General features: G+C 49.0%; 2 protein-coding genes across 2 annotated transcripts; one reads left to right on the plus strand and one right to left on the minus strand.

Annotated features, from left to right (window-relative positions):
* Positions 1-346: 346 nt before the first annotated feature.
* GUCA1B (guanylate cyclase activator 1B) lies at positions 347-5,028 on the plus strand (the record flags this gene model as incomplete). Its single annotated transcript, XM_082330193.1, has 4 exons — positions 347-550; positions 2,592-2,741; positions 4,164-4,278; positions 4,901-5,028. 4 exons carry the CDS (start codon positions 347-349, stop codon positions 5,026-5,028), a joined length of 597 nt encoding a protein of 198 aa, XP_082186319.1.
* A 6,999-nt stretch (positions 5,029-12,027) lies between these two features.
* Positions 12,028-15,494, minus strand: LOC309598998 (guanylyl cyclase-activating protein 1; the record flags this gene model as incomplete). The annotated part of the gene is made up of 4 exons (XM_082330052.1): positions 12,028-12,188; positions 12,595-12,685; positions 13,229-13,378; positions 15,297-15,494. The coding sequence occupies 4 exons, from the start codon at positions 15,492-15,494 to the stop codon at positions 12,028-12,030; spliced, it is 600 nt and encodes a 199-aa protein (XP_082186178.1).
* Positions 15,495-18,183: the final 2,689 nt, after the last annotated feature.

The raw sequence follows: 18,183 nt of genomic DNA on the forward strand, positions 1-18,183 counted from the left end.
GAAGGTCTCTGTGACTCATAGGTGGGAATCTCCTAATGATCTTAGTTATTTTTATACATGCCTGATACCACACGTTATGCTGCCTTAATGCAGAGAAGCAAGTCTATGATCACTGGGCAAGCACACAAAGCTGTAGCGGTGAAAACTGTAGGAGAGAAAGAGGAAGAAGAAAGTAAAACACAAAAAGAAGGGGAAATAGCAAGACGCAATATTAACATCAAGTAAAGGCACAAGACAGTGAGAAGAAAAAGCAACTAAAGGTAATAAAAGGACAGTACAAGCAAAGGACTCTGGCAGGGTTTTCCTTTTGTTCCTTCTTTTTTTAAATCTTGCTTTACAGAGCAAAATGGGACAGCAGTTCACCAATGCTGAAGGGGAGCAAACAGAGATTGATGTTGCTGAATTGCAGGAATGGTATAAGAAATTTGTGGTTGAATGTCCCAGCGGGACCCTCTTCATGCACGAATTCAAGCGGTTCTTCGGGGTCCAGGATAACCGTGAAGCAGCAGAGTATATTGAAAACATGTTCAGAGCTTTTGATAAGAATGGGGTAAGTGCTGAGGAATTTTTACAATTATTTGTCTAATAATTTGCACCTCTTCCATCTGTAATTTGGAGGTGTTTTGGGGCAGTTCCCACCCTTTTTACCATACTTCATGAGACTAAGGCGAGGCAATGGACCTGCTAGGGCAGGAGAAGGAGCACATGCTGCACCGCTCTGTATGGGCTGGTATGGATTTAGCCTCTTGCAAATCTGTACACAAATTAAGGACAGAATGTCCCCTTAAGGGACTAAGGATGGATTAAAAAGTTGACATTTAGGCAGTCATGTTTTGAGACAGTATTGTTGAAAGATCCTCAAATAGCCAAGGTTGTTACATGGAAAAAAAATATTTATCTGTTATGATAGAGGGGTAATTAAAGTCCTCCTCAGGCTTGCTATACATTGGAGGAAGTGTATATATACAGTATGAACAGGTGGCATGTAACAAAATATTGATTTTAGCTGCTCAAAAGCTAAGGAATGCTGAGCAATTCAGACATTCTGGTTTTGATTCCCTTTGCTGTATTTGTCATCAGACACCTGGGAAAAGTGGGCTTTCTGGTTTAGTAGCAGTGCACACATACCCATGCACTGGTGCAAAAGATAGCATAATACTAGCCTGCAATATTTTAGGTAGTCAAAAGAAATGTAATACGGTGGCCTTTCTTGTCCTGTAATAGGTAGGCAATGCTTGCCAAATGGTTCTGTTTTTTTCTGAAGCTCTTGATCATATTCAGAGTATGGGGTTGGCTGTGGCTGTATATCAGTATAGGAAAAGGCGAGACAAGTCTCCTCTCTCAGATATACCCATTCCCCTTAAGCTTCCTTTGAAACTGGTGGCAACAGAGGTCAGTTTGTGAGAAAGCATAAGAAAGCTATGGAAAATGTGGGCAGGTCAGACTTGTCTCAGAATTTGAAGTTGGCAAACCCCAAATTCCTGCAAAAAACCTGAAGGTCCAGGTCCAAATTCTGTTATGAAAGCTGTGCAGAAAGGGTTGCAGAGCAAATGGTGGGCATAAAAGACAAAGTCCCATTCCTAGTTTATAGTTTTCCTAATAAGGCTAAAAACTTGTTTTTAAGGGATGCTGGTACTTGCATATATTAAGAACACTAAATTAAGCCTAGATTCATGTGTTTGCTTAAATATGCCCATGGTATATAATCAGTTGAGCAGGACCTAACCATCTAAAGGATTATTGGTAATACGGCAAGAAAATAATAACAATTCCTCAATTGTCTTTTTGTGCTTACTGGCCTCCGAAGTCCAGCAGTAGCAGTTTTTGCTGACGGTTACTGCAGAGCCTTGCAGTGCCCGCAGCGGAGCGTGTGTGGCCCAGATCTCCCGGGGGTTTTGCTCAAAGCCCTGGTGGGGGGGGCTGTAGGGTGACATGGGGCCCTGGCTTAGCCCCGGGGCCGGTGCTGATCTGCAGGAGGGCCGTCTGCTGGAGGCTGCTGAGGAGCCCTGCAGCCCTTCACTGGCTCTGAAGTTTTTGGGAGGATGAACACCTGATGTTAATCCTTATTGTGGGTGTTCTTGCTGCCTCCTTCTGAATGGTGACACTTTCATTGTCTGTCTTTCTCAGATGAATCAAGATCAAATAAGGGGAAGGATGGAAGAAAGGGGTGATGGTTGGGTGTTGGTCTCATCGGTGAAGCAGCTGGGCTTGTTGAGAATGGCAATCCTGTCCCAAAAAGTCAGTGCCTCCTGCACTGATCCTCATCTGCCTCCCCATCCTCCATGTAATCCATGTTGTCTTGGGCTATTTAAATTGCTCATTTCTGGAGTCCTGGCAGGTGTCCCCCCCTTGTTGCCCCATAGGAAAACCGCTTTGCTCTCTGCTGTCACTCCTTGGGAACTCATCCTTGGTGCAGAGGGGTCTGGCTGTGCTTGCTGATGGTCTTGGACTGGCAGAAGTCTTATAGAAAGTGGAAAATAAAAGCTGTCCCATGGAATACCTTCTTGGCAGGTTTTATCTAGGTTTCATAAGCAGCTTTCTATCAACCATACCCAGTTAAGTGCCATTCAGCTGCTTTTCGGTTTCTACAGGATAATACCATTGATTTTCTGGAATATGTAGCTGCCTTGAATCTTGTTTTACGAGGAAAGCTGGAACACAAGCTGAGGTGGACATTCAAAGTATATGACAAGGATGGGAATGGCTGCATAGATAAACCTGAGCTGCTGGAAATTGTTGAGGTAAGTAGGCATTGCCTAATCACTTATTTAAGCAATCACAGGTCTTTGGCAATGTAATGATGTATATGGTTTTTGTGATGATTGGGTTTCAAGGCAGCTGTGGGCAGTGATGATGTGAAAATGCCTGACCTTGGTGAAAGGGCCATGTGCTGGGTGGTCTGGTGGAGCCTGATGGGGTGCCTGAGGGATCAGTGAAACCCATGGTGGGCAGCCTGGCCCCTGCTGCTGCTGTCCAGAAACACAGCATCTGGGTGCTGTTGTGGAGGTCTGTATCTCCGCTCGGCCTTTCCTTGCAACCTGTTTACACCAAGATTCATTGCACTGGCCAGTGGAAGAGGGTTTCACCCCACGCCCCTTACAGGAGCCAAGTTTCCTGCCTGAGTAGCTGGTGAGAATACACAGAGAGGCACAAATTAGTACAGAAATCCCTTTCGTAATTATTCCTTTCTGGGTTTCTGTTATGTTCTGCACTTAGTTTTAATTAGTGACTGTGTGAAGGTGTGAGAGGAGGCATGGAGCTTAGCAGACAGTCAGGCACAGGAGACCTGGGATCCTACTTTAGGTGAATATCTTGGTGATTGTGCTAGAGTTACCCCTGCACCACAGCTGCTGCTACCCTTGCACAGCAGTACTTGTCAGGCTTAATCAATGGTTACTAAACATTTTAGGATCTTAGGTGAAATGCAATATCAAGAAAACATCAGAAATTGAACCTGTGGAAAGCAGGTCATTTTGGCTGGAAAGCGTGACCAGTTTGTGGTCTGCAGCCCCAGCAGCGGGTGTGAGAGCATCTGAGGAGCTTGTCTGGGGCAGGCTCAATTATAGTTTTGAGGTCAGCCAGGAATTGGCCAGAGCTGTGTTAGGCCCTTGCTAATCCCCTCTCCGGGAAGACTTCAGGCAAAACCCTTCAGCCTATGGAGAAAAGTTAATAATGAACATGGGAGGAATAGATAAAATCTGCCCCTTTCCAGTGACAAAGTGGAACAGAAACTATCGGTCAAAATATGTGCTAATACAGGTTTGATCTTGCAGCTTGGGCACAAGCTCCCTGGGAGAGAGGGCTGGGTAAGTCCAGATGTCCCTGGCCTCAGATGTTAGGAAAAAAAAAAAATCATACTCAAAAGGCAGGTGATTTCCCCATCTGTGAAACTCTTGCCTTGTTCTTTGCAAAGGAACCCTGAGGTCTGACCAAGGAAAATAGGAGGGCAGCAGCTTCAAAGAGCAAATGAAGTAATCCGCAGTGTGTGTGAGCCTAAGGTTGGAGGTTTCATTAAAGGTCCCAGGCTGTTGAGTGGCAGATCTTTCTAGAAAGGTTAAAACCACAGCCTTTGTAAAAGACCTTTACGCTGTTGTTGGGAAGATAATGGAGTTCACTGCTCTTCGTTTTCCAGTCCTTATCCTAATCTGCGAACTTCTTTTCAGTCTATCTACAAGCTGAAGAAAGTGTGTCGGTCGGAGGTGGAGGAGAGGACTCCATTGCTCACCCCGGAGGAGGTTGTGGACAGGATATTTCAGTTAGTGGATGAGAATGGGGATGGTAAGTGATCGATGGCTCAGATTGCATTCATGCGTAATGCAGTTATCTGTGCTGGGCAGGCTAGCTTTAATTATGTCTATCAAGAAATCACTTAGGACTATTATGTTACTCATATTAAACACATTGGGGTTGGTTCTGATCTGTTTGTTTGAATTGAGAGTAACTTGGTGCAGCAGGAGGAAATAATTTTCATTGTTATTGTAATGTAAAATACAGAGGGGTCACTATTCTGTCTGGATTTTGATGCCACGCAGATCGCATCCTCTGAAAGCCCCCAGTAGCCAGAGCGCAGGTCCCAGTCCCAGCACAAATAGCCTGAGTACAGACAGTGGCTCCAGTCAAATTGGAGCTTGCAGGATCAGACTTGCAGTCCTCCCGGAGGAGTGTGCGCAACATTCCATGTTAGCTGATGGGATGGGGTAGGTGTGAATGCACTGGGTTGCAGCGTGGTGGTTTGTCTTTCAGCTAGCTGGCCTAAACTCCATGGGGAAATGAAGTATAGCTTTTGTCTTATTAGCATATTTTCTGAAACAGAGATGGCTTTTACTTCCTGCCTTCCTCTTCTTGTCTTATCTGTCATGTTTTGTCTCCCCATCTTGTGTCCTCCTTGTCTCATACACAGGGCAGTTGTCTCTTGACGAGTTCATTGATGGGGCCAGGAAAGACAAGTGGGTGATGAAGATGTTGCAAATGGATGTAAACCCTGGGGGATGGATCTCTGAGCAGAGGAGAAAGAGTGCTTTGTTTTGAGAAAATTCAGTTTTGATAGAGCTGAAAATGTGATGCTGACCACAGCTGTGGCTCTCTTACTCCAGGGTGGTGGTGGCTTTCCTTTTTAATACAATCTCAGCATCCAGGTGAGAACTTCAGTGGTTTAAGAAGCCATATCTCAATCTAAAACCGATGTGCTGCGTACTGCAGGTACCCAGAGACTATTTTTGGCCCATGAATAAGTCTTTCTGTGTACACAATACCATGTTTGCCAGCTCTGGTTTTTGGTTACACCCCAAGGAACAAACTTTTCAGGGCTTCCTGCAGTGGATCCTGGGCAGGGTTTTATTCCGATGGCAGATGGGATCGGGAAGTGAGAAATCCTGATGCAGTGGTACCATCTCCAGTGCAGACTAGTGGCTGCACCGTTCATGCCTGCATGATACAAACACATCACACCAAAAGCGACACCAAAAGAGGTGCTCTGGCAGGCTTTATACATCCAGGCTGTCTGTATGCATTTTTAGTAGACTATACTACTGCTAATGTAAAATGATTGAACACCAACGTATTGCTATCAAAAGTGAGAACTGGATTATTATAAGCGGTAGCCAAGACAGCCCACAGAGGGGAGGAAAACCCAATGTGTGGGCTGGACAGGCGGAGCAGTAACTCTTTGCATCTCCCTCCTGTGGACCAGAGTCTGCTCCTTCTGCCTGTTCAGAGACCTGGGTTTCTGTGGGGCTGGAAAAATGCTATTTCCAAACACTGAGCAGCACTAGAAATTGTACCTCTTCTTGACAGCCACGTTTAGAGGGCAGATTTGCACAAGCGTGATTCTGCTCCTTTTGAGCCCGTTTTTCTTACTGAATCATCACTCTAGAACAGTTCTCCTGCCCTGTGAAGACTGAGCTCAAGGAGCTCCAGGACTTTGGCTGCACTGGGAGGAGTTTTGTGTGGAAGGAGAGAGAAGGGAAGAGCAGAGTTTTGCTTGGCAGTGTCTGCAATGAGGGGATTAGCGCTGCTTTATCGGCAGGACCACAGAATGGAACAAGTGACAGAAAATCCGAGTGAGTTACTGAAGTAATACAGTGGTTTTACACTGGACTTAATTTAGCCACAGACTATAGATATACAATTTGCGCAGGCTGTAGGCTGAGCTCGGCTATCCTAACAGATATTCCTACATATATACATGTATGTGGAAAGAGAATTTGGGTTGAACCAATATTTTGGTTCTCCTTTATTGGATTTATTTATTGGTTTATTTGCAAGAAAAATTTCCCCAGGAGAATAACCATGAGGTTTTTTTGTCTTTTATTTTAATTTTCCCATGGGATCAGTGGGCCAAGTCACATCCATGAAAAGATTTGCAATCCCTTTTTTGTGGCCTTTAATTATGACTGTAGTATCTTTCATTAGGTGATTAGTTTGCTGGTTTGTGGTCTTGTTCCTGAATTTAAACATTGGCTAAATTCACATGAGAAGCATTCAGGATAAGACACAGTGCTACAGTTCAAACCCATATACGGTTCCACTTCTAAATAGCCTTTCTAAGAGTTTTCTATAAATACACACTTGCTTGTGGCATGCCTACTTAGCAGAGTAGACTTATAGTTTATGCTGCTGTAAGGCAGCTGTTTAAAGCTCATTCAAGTCAATAGTTTATCAGCCAAAGATCTGAAAGAAAAAAATCTTGCTTCTGACTTGAGGGCCTGGAAGAAAAGATGCACTTTACTGATTTTCCAACTTGTGGATGAATGTTTTCATGGGAGGATACAAATCTCTAATTCCTTAAATTTCAGCATCTCAACCAACATAACACACTCTGCTTCTTGCACAATTTTGAAGTGGGTGTTTACTTACTGTAGTTGCATGCTGTGGTTTTATTAAATGCTTTAAATGCTCTTACCCTGCTCACCTGGTCAGGCCAGGCACTGCGGGAGCCGTGTGGCGTCCCCCGCAGCAGCAGTCCTCTGCTGGGGTGGTAGAGGGCAACCTAACACTGAGCACTTGTACAGTTGTTTGTAGGAATCTTGTAACACATGAATTTAATAAAGAATTATTTATTAAAATTCTGTTTTGTAGTATTTTTCACTTGGGATGAAGGTGAAGACCTGTGTAAGCACCCGAGTATTGGACCAAAATTGTAGTCTTTAAGGCTGACATAATGAATTTAAGGGAGGTGTTAAATGTAACAGGTAACCTGGGTGAGACAAATATAAGGCAGAGATGGCGATGCTATTGCAGATGCAGAGTAGGAAAGGAGTATCTTCTGTTTAACTTCTATGTAAAGATGGTGTAAAGCATGTGTATAATAAAAAAAAAATTCTGAATGGAATTTGAAATAGTCGCTTACAATAAAGTGAGCTGACAGTGCTGCAATGAGATGGCTCCTGCCAGGACTGAAACAGGAGCCTTGAAGAATTTAGGCTTCAAGGTGTTGGACTCGGCAGTGGGATGCCTCTGGCTCCTCTGGCCTGGGCAGACCGATGGTGGTAGCAGTGCACTTGTGTTAGTGCTGGCATAGCCCCGTGGAAAATTGTTCTTATCAATCGTGTAATCTTTTGTCAAGAAATTGCAAGGTGCTTTAGTCTTAGTCCTATTTTTAAATCCATAGGTATAAACACTTTGATCTCTTCCCAAACTCAGTTCAATGTTCACATCAAGCTGTTGATGTCAGATGTTTTGCATAATCCATTTTTCCAGACTTACAGCCCAGCTAGAATTGGATTTGACTGATCGGATTTCTTTTTAGTCTAAATTGGGAAGCAGGAGGGCTTGGAAAAGGCAAATGCCATGTGATTTTTCTGATCTTCTACCATCTGCTCTGATGTTTGATGCCTCTGAAGTTAGGCAGGATTGAAGGTGAGGCTGTTGCTGAAGGCTGATGGGGAGAGGCACCAAGGAACAAGAGCCAAAGGGGGCATAGTGTCCTGAAATACTCTGGTAGGTGCATTCCCAGGGAAAGCGCTGGGCAGTAGAAATAACGAGGCTGAGAAGGAAAGAGGATCATTACATCTAACTCTATGCTTAGCTGTGCTCTTTATTTGTCTGTACACCTGATGTTCTGAGAGGGGAGGTTCACCCATGGGTAGCTGGGGTTTGGTGCCTGCCTGGAGGAAGGGCTTATGTCCAGGCCGTTCCCAAAGCACCCACGCGTGGCTCCCCTGGAGAAGGGTGTGTTGAAAAGCAGAGTGGTGGTGCCAGGGCTCACGCAGCCCCGTGCTCATCGCTACGGGTGCTTTTTGTGGTCTCATGCTCAGTCACTGTCTCACAGCACTCATGCTCAGCTCTGGCAGTATGGGAAAATACTTTTTTTTCTTTCCTCCTCCTTCTTCTCTTCAAAGGAAAAACGTACCTCAGAAGTTTAGAAAGTATCTCAAACATATTGCCCTTGAAGACCCCGTATTTAAGGTAATTTAATTGTATTCTGGGATCTGATGCATGATATAGGAACACGGGAGCTGTGCTGTAGGGCAGCCGCATCCCCTGGGGTAAGGGACCTTTAGAAGCATCTGGCTGAGAACCTGTTTTGTTTCATTTCTTTGCCTTTTAGGCCTCACACCCTAACACACGGGGATGCAAAAGGAGATGTTTTTGCAATTTGCCATCATCTGTTCCTGAGCTCATCATCTCGCTTCTCTTTGATTTTGCTGTCTAGGAGCCCATCGGCTCAATTCCCAGCGGGTTCCCGTGATTCCCAAGTGCTGCTCCTCTGCAGACCAAGGTGCCTCCGTGGGGCTCCTGGGCCCTGTGGGGACGGGATGGGGCATCCCTGGCTCCCCAGGGCGGGCGGCACAGGCAGATGGAGCAGCAGCACTGGCTGCAGCGAGAGGCAGCGGGGCGGGTGGCTTTGCAGAGGGATGGCAGAGCCCCGGCTGGGCTCCCCTGCTGTGGAGAGCATATGAAAGGATGAAGTGCTGCTGGACATCCTCCCTCCAAAGCTGGGCTGGGAAAGGCGCAGGCACAGAGCCCCCCCTGAGATCCCTCCCAACCTCGAACGGTCCATGGACCTACGATTTCTGCATCCCTCAAAAGGCAGATGTGCATTGCAGCTTTTATGGTGTTTTGGCACCTAAACCCCACTGAGATGAATGACACGGTGTTGCCGAAAGTCACTCACTGGGTGGTTTTAGCGTAGTTGCAACTCTTCTTAACAAACCTGGCTCTAGGGACTTGTCCCAGGTCACCGCATAGGGGTGGCAGAGCCGGGACCTGACCGCAGACCTGCGGCGCGGTGCTGCAGCCTCGCGGGCCCGCCGCCCCTCTGACGGCAGCTCCCGAAAAAAGCCTCTCCCGCGCTCGGCAGCGAGGCTGTGCTGCCTCGCGTTCACCAGCGATACTGTCACAAGAGTGAGCAACGCGTCCGTGGCTGGCACCTGACCAGCTGCCACTATTTTGAAATAAATTAATTATGCATGAGTTAGGGCAAAGAGAGTCACAATATTAGTTTTTAATTCTTTTTAATTTGCTTTCTTAGAGGCTGAAAAAACATCCTTTGGAGAGAGACGCTGAGGTTTGAAAGGTGCCTTCGGCCAGCCGGCAATTCTGAGACAGCCCTTTTAGAATAACTTTGTCTTTATAAATAGAAGTTGGGCTTGTCAGGGCTGCTCCTTGCGGCTTCTTGGGCACGCAGAGGAGAGAAAGGCTGAAGGAAGCCCAGGCGAGACTGACTGTGTCTCTGCGGAGGGGTGGGCACAGAAAGCCCACGCTGAAGTCGGCTCCCTCCTCGCTGCTGTTGCAAAGACGATGTGCAGTACGTTTTGTGCTGGTCGTTTGTGGGGAAGTTAATTCTGCTGCGAGGAGGAGTGTTACACACTGAGTAAACAGCTCAGCCCGGCTCTAATAAGAGGGTTGCAGCCTGCTCCCTCTTGCACCAGTGTAAGTGGGGTGGCCGGACAAGCTGGCCCATCAAAGGGTTCCTCTCCATGGCCTTTTGGTTTGAGTGCCTGTCCCGCAGCACCGGAGCATGAACCAGGCTGTTGGTGGGCAGCCGGGAGCCGCGGGCAGCTGCTGGGGGGCTGCGGACGTGCATCCCGCGCTCGCTGTCCGTCTGGGGGGACAGCAGAGGCCGGAGGGGGTGCGGGGCTGCCAGACGTGACCCACCTGGGAGGCAGCAGGAGGTGCCTAGAAATGTGGGTGGGTAAAGCAGAGCTCTAGGAGGAGGAGTTGTAGGACTACCCAGGGGTGAGGTTTTATTCAAGCAAGCTACGCTTGCTCAACGCAGACGAGGTTCAGAAGAGCAGGCAGGGCTCACGGGATGCGAGAACCCAGGAGCAGCCCCTTTTCTACACTGATTGTGAAGAAAACAGACCTCTCCCTGTGCTCGTGCGGTTCTTGCAGAAGAACTGTTTTAATGAAGCCAAAACAAAGGTTTCTGCACATGCATGAGATGTTTAATCTGTCCTGCTGAAAACAGAATGATTGATTGAAAGAGAGAAAAAGCACAACCTGAAATAATCTTGTAAAAGATCTTGATTAGTTCACTATAAGATTGGAAGTACAAAAGCTTCCAGGTAAAACACTGTCAAATGAAAAAGATACACAGGAAAAATGGTCAGAAAGTTGCTTATGAATTACAGGAATCCAGTGCTAAATAACAAGTCTTTCAGCGAGGCGAGAAATCCTTCCTGGTGTCCTGTATTGCCTCACCACGCCTGAAACTTGCTCCCGTCAGACGAGGAAACTCCTCTCCCGGAGCAGCCCAGGCGCGGGGACGGCGGCCGGTGCGGGGCCGAGGCCGCTGCTCTCGCAGCCTCCCTTGTGCGTGTCCTGGGTGCAGGCCCTGCTCCTGGCACTGGGTAATTAGCACCGGCAGACGAGGTTGCTCTCCCAGGATGCTATAGTAAGGGGTGACTGGGTTTTATTCCACAGGGGATGGTACCTGAGCCCACTGTACCGTGGAGGTGACGGTACCCATTGCCTGCTCGGGAATACTCAGGTACTTGCGGACGCTCGTGGTGCAGACGCTGCGTCTAGCCTGTCTCTAGAAGCGCACCCCTCCAGACTGCACGCAGATGATTTGCTGCCGTTGTAGTTAAAACCACATGGTGCTCGAGGGTGCCACGCACCGTAACTTGCAGGAGAGTTTAAGTTTGTTGTACAGGTGATAAGACACGCAGGAATATGCCTACAAACATTCAAAAGTTTTGCCCCTCAGGTTACTGCCATTGCAGCCCTTCCAGGTATTTCAAGGAGAAACATGCCCTTAAAGTTCAGATAGTTGTTAGAAAAAGGCACCGTTCTATGTTTTTAATGCTTTTAAACAAAGAAAAGCCACTGCATTCACCACTCCACCACTCTCCTTTTTCTAGCTCATAGATGTTTTTATCTTACATTATCACTAATGATTGCTAACATAATAATAACAAATCAAAGAACAAGTGACCAAAAACACTGATCTCGTGCTCTGGAAATATGTATGGAAAGAGAAAGTTCAGGTCTGCTTTCTAGGTTTTGTACACATGTCCTTGGGGGACCCCCCCTCACCGGGGCCGAGTGCCGGGCAGCCCTGGGGTTCGTCCCCCACAGAGGCTGCAGACGCTGGCGTTGGCCACGGCCTCGGGGTGAATTTTGAGGCTCTTGGTGTGATATCTAACCGCATCGCGGGGTGCTGCTCCCCCTTCCCGGGGAGGCGAGGCTCTCCCCCTTCTCTGCTCCGCAGCAATATCCAGAGGCCCCCGCACAGCGAAGGGCCCCGTGGCCCCGCTGGCAGTCCCGGGGGTGGCCACATGCTTCCAGCGTGGCGAGCTGCCGTCGCAGCACCCCCTCTTCGCAGCAGCCTCTTCTCTTGCCGGCTGGCGCAGCTGCGGCGAGCAGGGCCAGGGCAGTGCCCGGGGAGCTCCGGGCTCCCCCAAAACGTCTGCCAGGGGAGCGGCGCCTTCGGAGCAGATCCTGGTCCCTGCGCCAGCGGGATAGTCTATCGCTGGTCGCACTGGCGCTGGGACAGCTCACCAGCTCCCGCAACCACAACACGTTTCGTTTTAATAATTCGAGGGGGAAAAAGCAGAGATGAAGGGGAGGCGTCCCAGGAGCCTACTGGACAGCCTCCGCCTCCTGCTCCGGCTCGTGCGGGTTCTTCCCGTCGTTCTGGATCAACTGGACGATGTGCGTCAGGTCCAGGCTGCGGGTGAGGATCTCGAGCAGCACCTCATCCTTTTGCACACCCTCCATGAACTCTTCCAGGGAGAGCTCGCCTGCGAGAGCACGTTCAGAACAGGTCTGTTAAATCCTGCAGCCTTTTTCCTCCCTCCGCCGGCAGCCTCGGAGCAGCCCCCCAGGAGCCGCACGGACCTTAAAACGGGAGCCTTCCCGAGGTCCCGGGTCTGTGTATTGTACACCCCAAACCCCATCGCAGCTAAACCCCACGCAGATCCCGAAACTGCCAGTATGAAGAGGGGCAGTTTGCAGTGTCCCCTCGGGCCAGCTACAGCCCGTGGGGGGGACGGGGAGCTAAACCTTCACGGAGAGCCGTTCTCTGCCAGCTCTCCCCGTGTCCTGGTGTTTTGGGACATCCAACCTCTGGAATTGCTCTGTCAGGCTGAACCGCGGGTAAGGGGGAAGTGGGAGCAGTGTTTGGCATTGCATAAGAAAGTTCCTCACCATCTCCATTTATATCAATTTTGTCAAACACCATGTTAGTGAATTCCTCAGCTGTCATCGTTTCGTTGCAGCGGTTGATAGCTCGAATAGCCTGGAGGGAAAGAAGGACGCAGAGCACAATTACTGGGTGTTGTGCAGATTCCTGTATCCATTGGTACCAGTGGTTAAGTGACCGGACATGAGAGGCCAAACTTTTCTGCAGGCAGGTAGGTTCTGAAAGGAATAAGTCCCTTCTAAAAAACTGGAGACTAAAAACACTTAAAAAGGCAATCAATGCATTAAAAGATTATGTGGGCATACTGGGATAAGCCAGGAGCCGTTCACCTCCACAAATCCTTAGATTAAATTCAAGTGCTTATCTCAGCCGGGCTTTCAGTGGACGTGGTTAAACAACCTGCAAGGAGAAGACGAGGGGTTGCTGCGTGTCGGGGCGTGCGGGTGCCGTGGGGTGTTGGAGGCAGGGAGGCCAGCCTGGTGGCAGGACTGGCAGAGGACAAGCAGCAGGTTTGGCCAGCGCCTACTAATTTACCAGGGAGTTGTCTTTCGGGTTGGAATGTTCCTGTTACAACCTTTCTGTCTACCTGTGTTTAATAACCATCGTCTGTGAAAAACGGAAAAAGCTGAGCCCACTCACTTTGATGATGTTCAGCAATTCTCCCCGGTCGATGCAGCCGTTCCCGTCCACATCGTAGAGCTTGAAATACCACCGCAGCTTCTGATCCACCTTCCCTTTCAGGACCAGACTCAGAGCTGCCACATACTCCATAAAATCTATGTAGCCATCCTAAAAGCAGAAGGTTAGAAGCTAGGTGAGATGAAAAGCGAAGAGTCAGGCAGTAAGTGATTTTCCTGGTCACTTTTGGAAGTCCCCACTGGAAGGCTTCAGTGTGTGGCCACCACCTCGAGAGCAGGGGCTTGGGGAGCACAGAGGCACCAGTTAGAGCCCACGCACCATATGGTGAGGGCTCCACGTTAACCTGTGCAGAGTCGTCATGTGTCGATCACGAAGGATCTCGGTGTGTGTACCTGGCCTGGGGACTAACGAAGCCTAGAAAGGTAGCCTGTCCTAAAGGAATCTCTTTATGCAAAGCGGTGTAACTCAGAGGTCAAAGAGGAACAGGCTTATGGAGATGAGCCCTGATGGATTACCTAACGTTATCCTGTCTGCACACACCCATAGCTCTTTGCTGCTGCAAAGGGGTCTCGCACGCAAACCTCCAGGAGAGGAACGAACTCAGGAATTGCCCCAGCACGTTGCTGACATCTCGGGCCGGGAGGGCGCTGCTCTGTCCCTGTGCCATTTGCGTACCTGCTTCACATTTGGTCACGTCAAAAGCACAAACAATTTTATCTTTGACTTTCCTCCTAGGTGTTTGCCCGCCACCAGCGCACTCCACGGTGTTAAGAGACGTTCAGCTGGGCCCGCAGACGGCTCTCCCGCCAGGCTTACGGTGCCAATGCAAAGCCGTGCTGGGGTGAGCTCCCGTGCCACCACCCTCATCCCGGCCCTGCCCCGTGACGTTCACAGCTTCTAGGAAGTTTGCTAAAACGCGTAGTGCCCGCCACAGAGCATTTCGATGGCACGGACCATTGAGATACAAAGCACTTTGAGGGAAAACGGTACCTACTATAAACCACAGAAAGTCTTTGGGAGGGAACAAGCCGGGTTTTGTCAATGAGCAAAGCCACCGCGCCACGGGGCAGGTTCAAGCAGAGATCATCTGCTTTATCCCACTGAGCCAGATCAGGTATAAATAGCCGCTGAGCCCCATTCCCAGCAGGAGTTCCTGTGCATCAATCCCCTTCTCAGGCATGCGTTCAAACATGGGGCAGCGAGCAAGGTAAAGGCCAAGGCACAAACAAAATACCTAAAGGATTTACGGCCTAAATTGTATTATTTTCAGTGGGATTAAGCCCATCAAGCCCTTCAGGTTGCCATAAAACATATTCCTCATCTCGCATGAGGTGCAATTCCAAATCATTTGCAAGTAAAGGAGGGTGGTCTCCTCTCAGAGGTACAGCATCCATCTGCTTCTCTGGAGCTGCTCCTGAGGCGGGCGGGCAGCGTTCCCCCACGCGTGCAGGTGCTCCGGGACTGCCCCGCTCCGGCGTCCCGCACCGCGCCAGCCCGAGGGGCAAAGCCTCTCCGCAGGGAACAAAGGGCCCAAGCTCCTTATCGTATGGGACCGAGCACACGTAATAAAATCAATGAAACTGTAATCCATTTATAATTTAAAACAATAGAAAACCAAACCCGATCTGTTCTGTAAACCATAGCTCATGCCACGCTGCATGGCCCGGGAACTCGCTGTTTCTGCATGAATGCAGCGCTTGTTCTCACGCCGCTTGCTTGTTCCTTACTGTCACAACATTCGATATTTAAGGACTAAAGGGAACTTCATTTTAAAGGGATCAGAGACTACCAGATACACCACCACTAATTTAATAATTTAAAACTAAGAGGGAAATACCAATTCTGGGAGAAGTCTATTTTCTCCGAGAACAGTCAGCAGGTGAGGAGTTTTTGCTGACGTTTTTCACCTTACCTAACTGATTTTACAATTTATGAGGCCATAGAGAATCGGACCGTACATAGACACACATCTATATTGCATACACCCAAACACACCAGATGCGATTGCAGGCAGGGAGCAGAGCACAGCTGATGCCTGCGCAGGCTGAGCAGGAAGGACAATATTTACCTTATTAAAGTCAAACGTCTCAAACATTTGCTCAACGTATTTGTTCGCTGCCAGACTCAGGTTTTTCAAGCCAAAAAACTGTTTGAACTCATAGAGGGTGAGCTGGCCAGAAGGACACTCCGTCATGAACTTCTTATACCACTGGTGGCACTCGGTAGAGCTCAGCTCCTCCACGGCTTTCCCATCCATGTTCCCCATCTCCACACCAAGTGCTGGTCACTTTGCAGCCAAAAATGGATGTTTTCTGAAATTCGAGGGCTTTCTTTTAAATTCTGCTTCTTGCCTTTAAAGTCCAAATGTGCCCAGCCCTGCAGGGATCACAGTATCAGGAAAAAACAAACCGCCTTGTGCGCGGGCCGTGCCGATTCAGTGTTGGTGGTGAGGGACACAAAAGACACCTCTCCCCAGGAAAAATCAAAAGCCCAAAACCCTCTTTGGCCAAGAGGGTGACATTTAAGTACCCAGCAAATCCCTCGCCGGCCAATGAGGCTCAGGGGGGCGATGGGCTCCTGCCAGGCATTAAGAGTTCAGGGTTAAAATAGAAAGGAGGTAAAATGGGAGAGTCTCGCAGATTACAGGCCCAGCAGGAGATTATGAGGGGGGAATTTTCTCCATGATGGTGTAATCTCCTAATCCACTTCATTTATGATTTTGTGGGGGGACACATGAGCAATAACTTTTGCACCAAAATCAGAGTAAGAAGAAAGAGAGAAAAACAGCTGGAAGTCTCTGTGCTGTTACTGTCTTTTTGGTCTCCCTTAGCCTCGCTCGGGCTGGAGGATTTCCAGACGGGGCTGTCAATTTGAGCCTGAAATTCAGGGAGGGGGACGTGCCATTTCAGCTCCTATGAGAGATGCTATATGAGGGTAAATTTGATGTGCTGAGACAAACATAAAAACAGAATTGCTTTGAATGGCAAAGCTTTAAGTGCTTTAAAGGCAGACACCAGCTGCTACGATGACCTTCTCCCGGGGAAGCTCCCTCTCCACCCGTGCTCAGTCTCTCTGGTCCCACCGGTCCCGCACGCGGCACGTCCCGGGAGCGCCCGGGCCGCTGCCTTGCCACAACTCGGCTGGCGCCAGGGGAGTTGAATGCAGCTTCGATTTTCATTTCTAATGAATTACCATGAAAAATTCTCCATGTAAATATGACCAAACCCAATGTTGTTTTTACGCCAATGCACAGCATTCAGAGAAGGACTGGGAGATAAAAAAGTATATCCTCAGAAAGTAGCACGGGCCAGATCCTCCACCAGTAATGAAATGGATGTCGCTACTGGATCTCTACCCGCAGAGAGTCTGTCCTATAACACTTTTTTTTATCTGACAACTTTAAGACAAAGAAAGAGCCCAATTTTTATGTGTTGCAGAACTCGGCATTGCTTGTTCACTGAAGCCAGTTAGGAATAACTCTGCTAAAGCAGGTGGCATTACACAAGCATAAAGCAGTTATGAAAAAGGAATTAGATCGAGGAACGCTAATTGGATGTGCTAATCCTGCGCTCGCCAGCAGCAGCAGGCACAGGTCCCCGCTGCGCACAGCACCTGCGAGCGAGGTGAGCCTTCAGCGGGTGCCCTGGGCTCCGAGGCACCCGCCAAAGGGGCCACGGCTGGGATGGCCTGGCCTGGAGCACAGAGAGGGGCTGCAATATTGAGGCATGCATTAATAGCAGAAAGATTGCGTATTAAATGTGGATACAGGCTCGCCGACTGTTTCAAGAAGTGCTGGCTAACGGTGCATCCAGTTCTCCAGAACGGGCAATGCAAAAGCTGAACTGTTTTACGCTGCCTTCTGGAGAAGAGCTGCAGGGATGTGCCGCCTGAATTTCAGCTCCAATTACTATCTCATTTCCGAGTGCCACAAATGAAACATGCTTTTCCATTCACTAAGAAAAATACTTTGCCCGTGTCTAGGAAAGCCTAGTGAAAGAAGATGTCCTTTCAAAGAAGGAGCAGAACTTAGGCTAGGCCAAAGAAGCTGGCAAAACCTTTCCAGGTTTTGCAGCATGTGCTAAGGCCAGGCTTGTGCAGGCGAGCCTGGCTGGGTGGCCATTCACGCAGTGCCGTGCACTGCTGACACCCAGTGCCTCCGTGTAAGCAGTTGGCAATAAACGACAGGACAAGTTGGACTGGGTTTTTAGAGCAAGATCCACACTGCCTGTTTTTCTGGGGAGCAGTGACACAGCCTCACCACCCGTTCCTCGGCCCCTGTGTTCACTGCTGGTCATCACTCAGACGCTCGATGGGATGCTGAAGTCGCACCGGTCGCCGGTTTCATTGCTTGGGCTTTATTGCTCTCAACTACGGCTTTGTGCCCAGGATGGGTCTCCATTTCACAATGTTTGCACTCGGGACGTCCATCACCTTCCTGGTGTGATCGGTCTCGCGGTGGTAGCGGTACCCGCAGGTTGGCTTCTGCGCAGTGTAGAAGGGGCTGTACGAGTTGGAGCAACTTGGTCTGTAGAAGAGAAACTTGAAGGAGTTGGGCTGCCGGCCCCCAAAATGGGCAACAAAAGGAATGAAGTGAGCGGCCAAAGGCTGGTCCCTGTGGTGATCTGGTGGAGACTGCTGGCTCGTGGGGATGGGCGGCGTGCGAGAGACCTCCTGCATCGCTTTGCTCTCCTCCATTCCCTTTGGTCTCTTGCGGTCTTCGCCAGGGGCTTCTGGTGTTTTAGTCACCTGTGGAGCAAAAGAGCCAGACAAATGCATTGCAATTGCCCCCACACTTTGCCATCCTCATCAGTGCTTAAGGCCCCGACGCAAGAGTTGTGTACTGGTGACCAAAAAGCAGCAAGTTAAACAAACCAGGAGAGCTTGAGGAGTGCCAGCCTGCTTACGCTTGCTGCAAGGGCAGTCAATACGCAGTATAAATGCTGAGAAGTCAGGTA

Source organism: Platalea leucorodia, assembly GCF_965183815.1.
Source record: "Platalea leucorodia genome assembly, chromosome: 19".
Lineage (NCBI taxonomy): Eukaryota > Metazoa > Chordata > Aves > Pelecaniformes > Threskiornithidae > Platalea > Platalea leucorodia.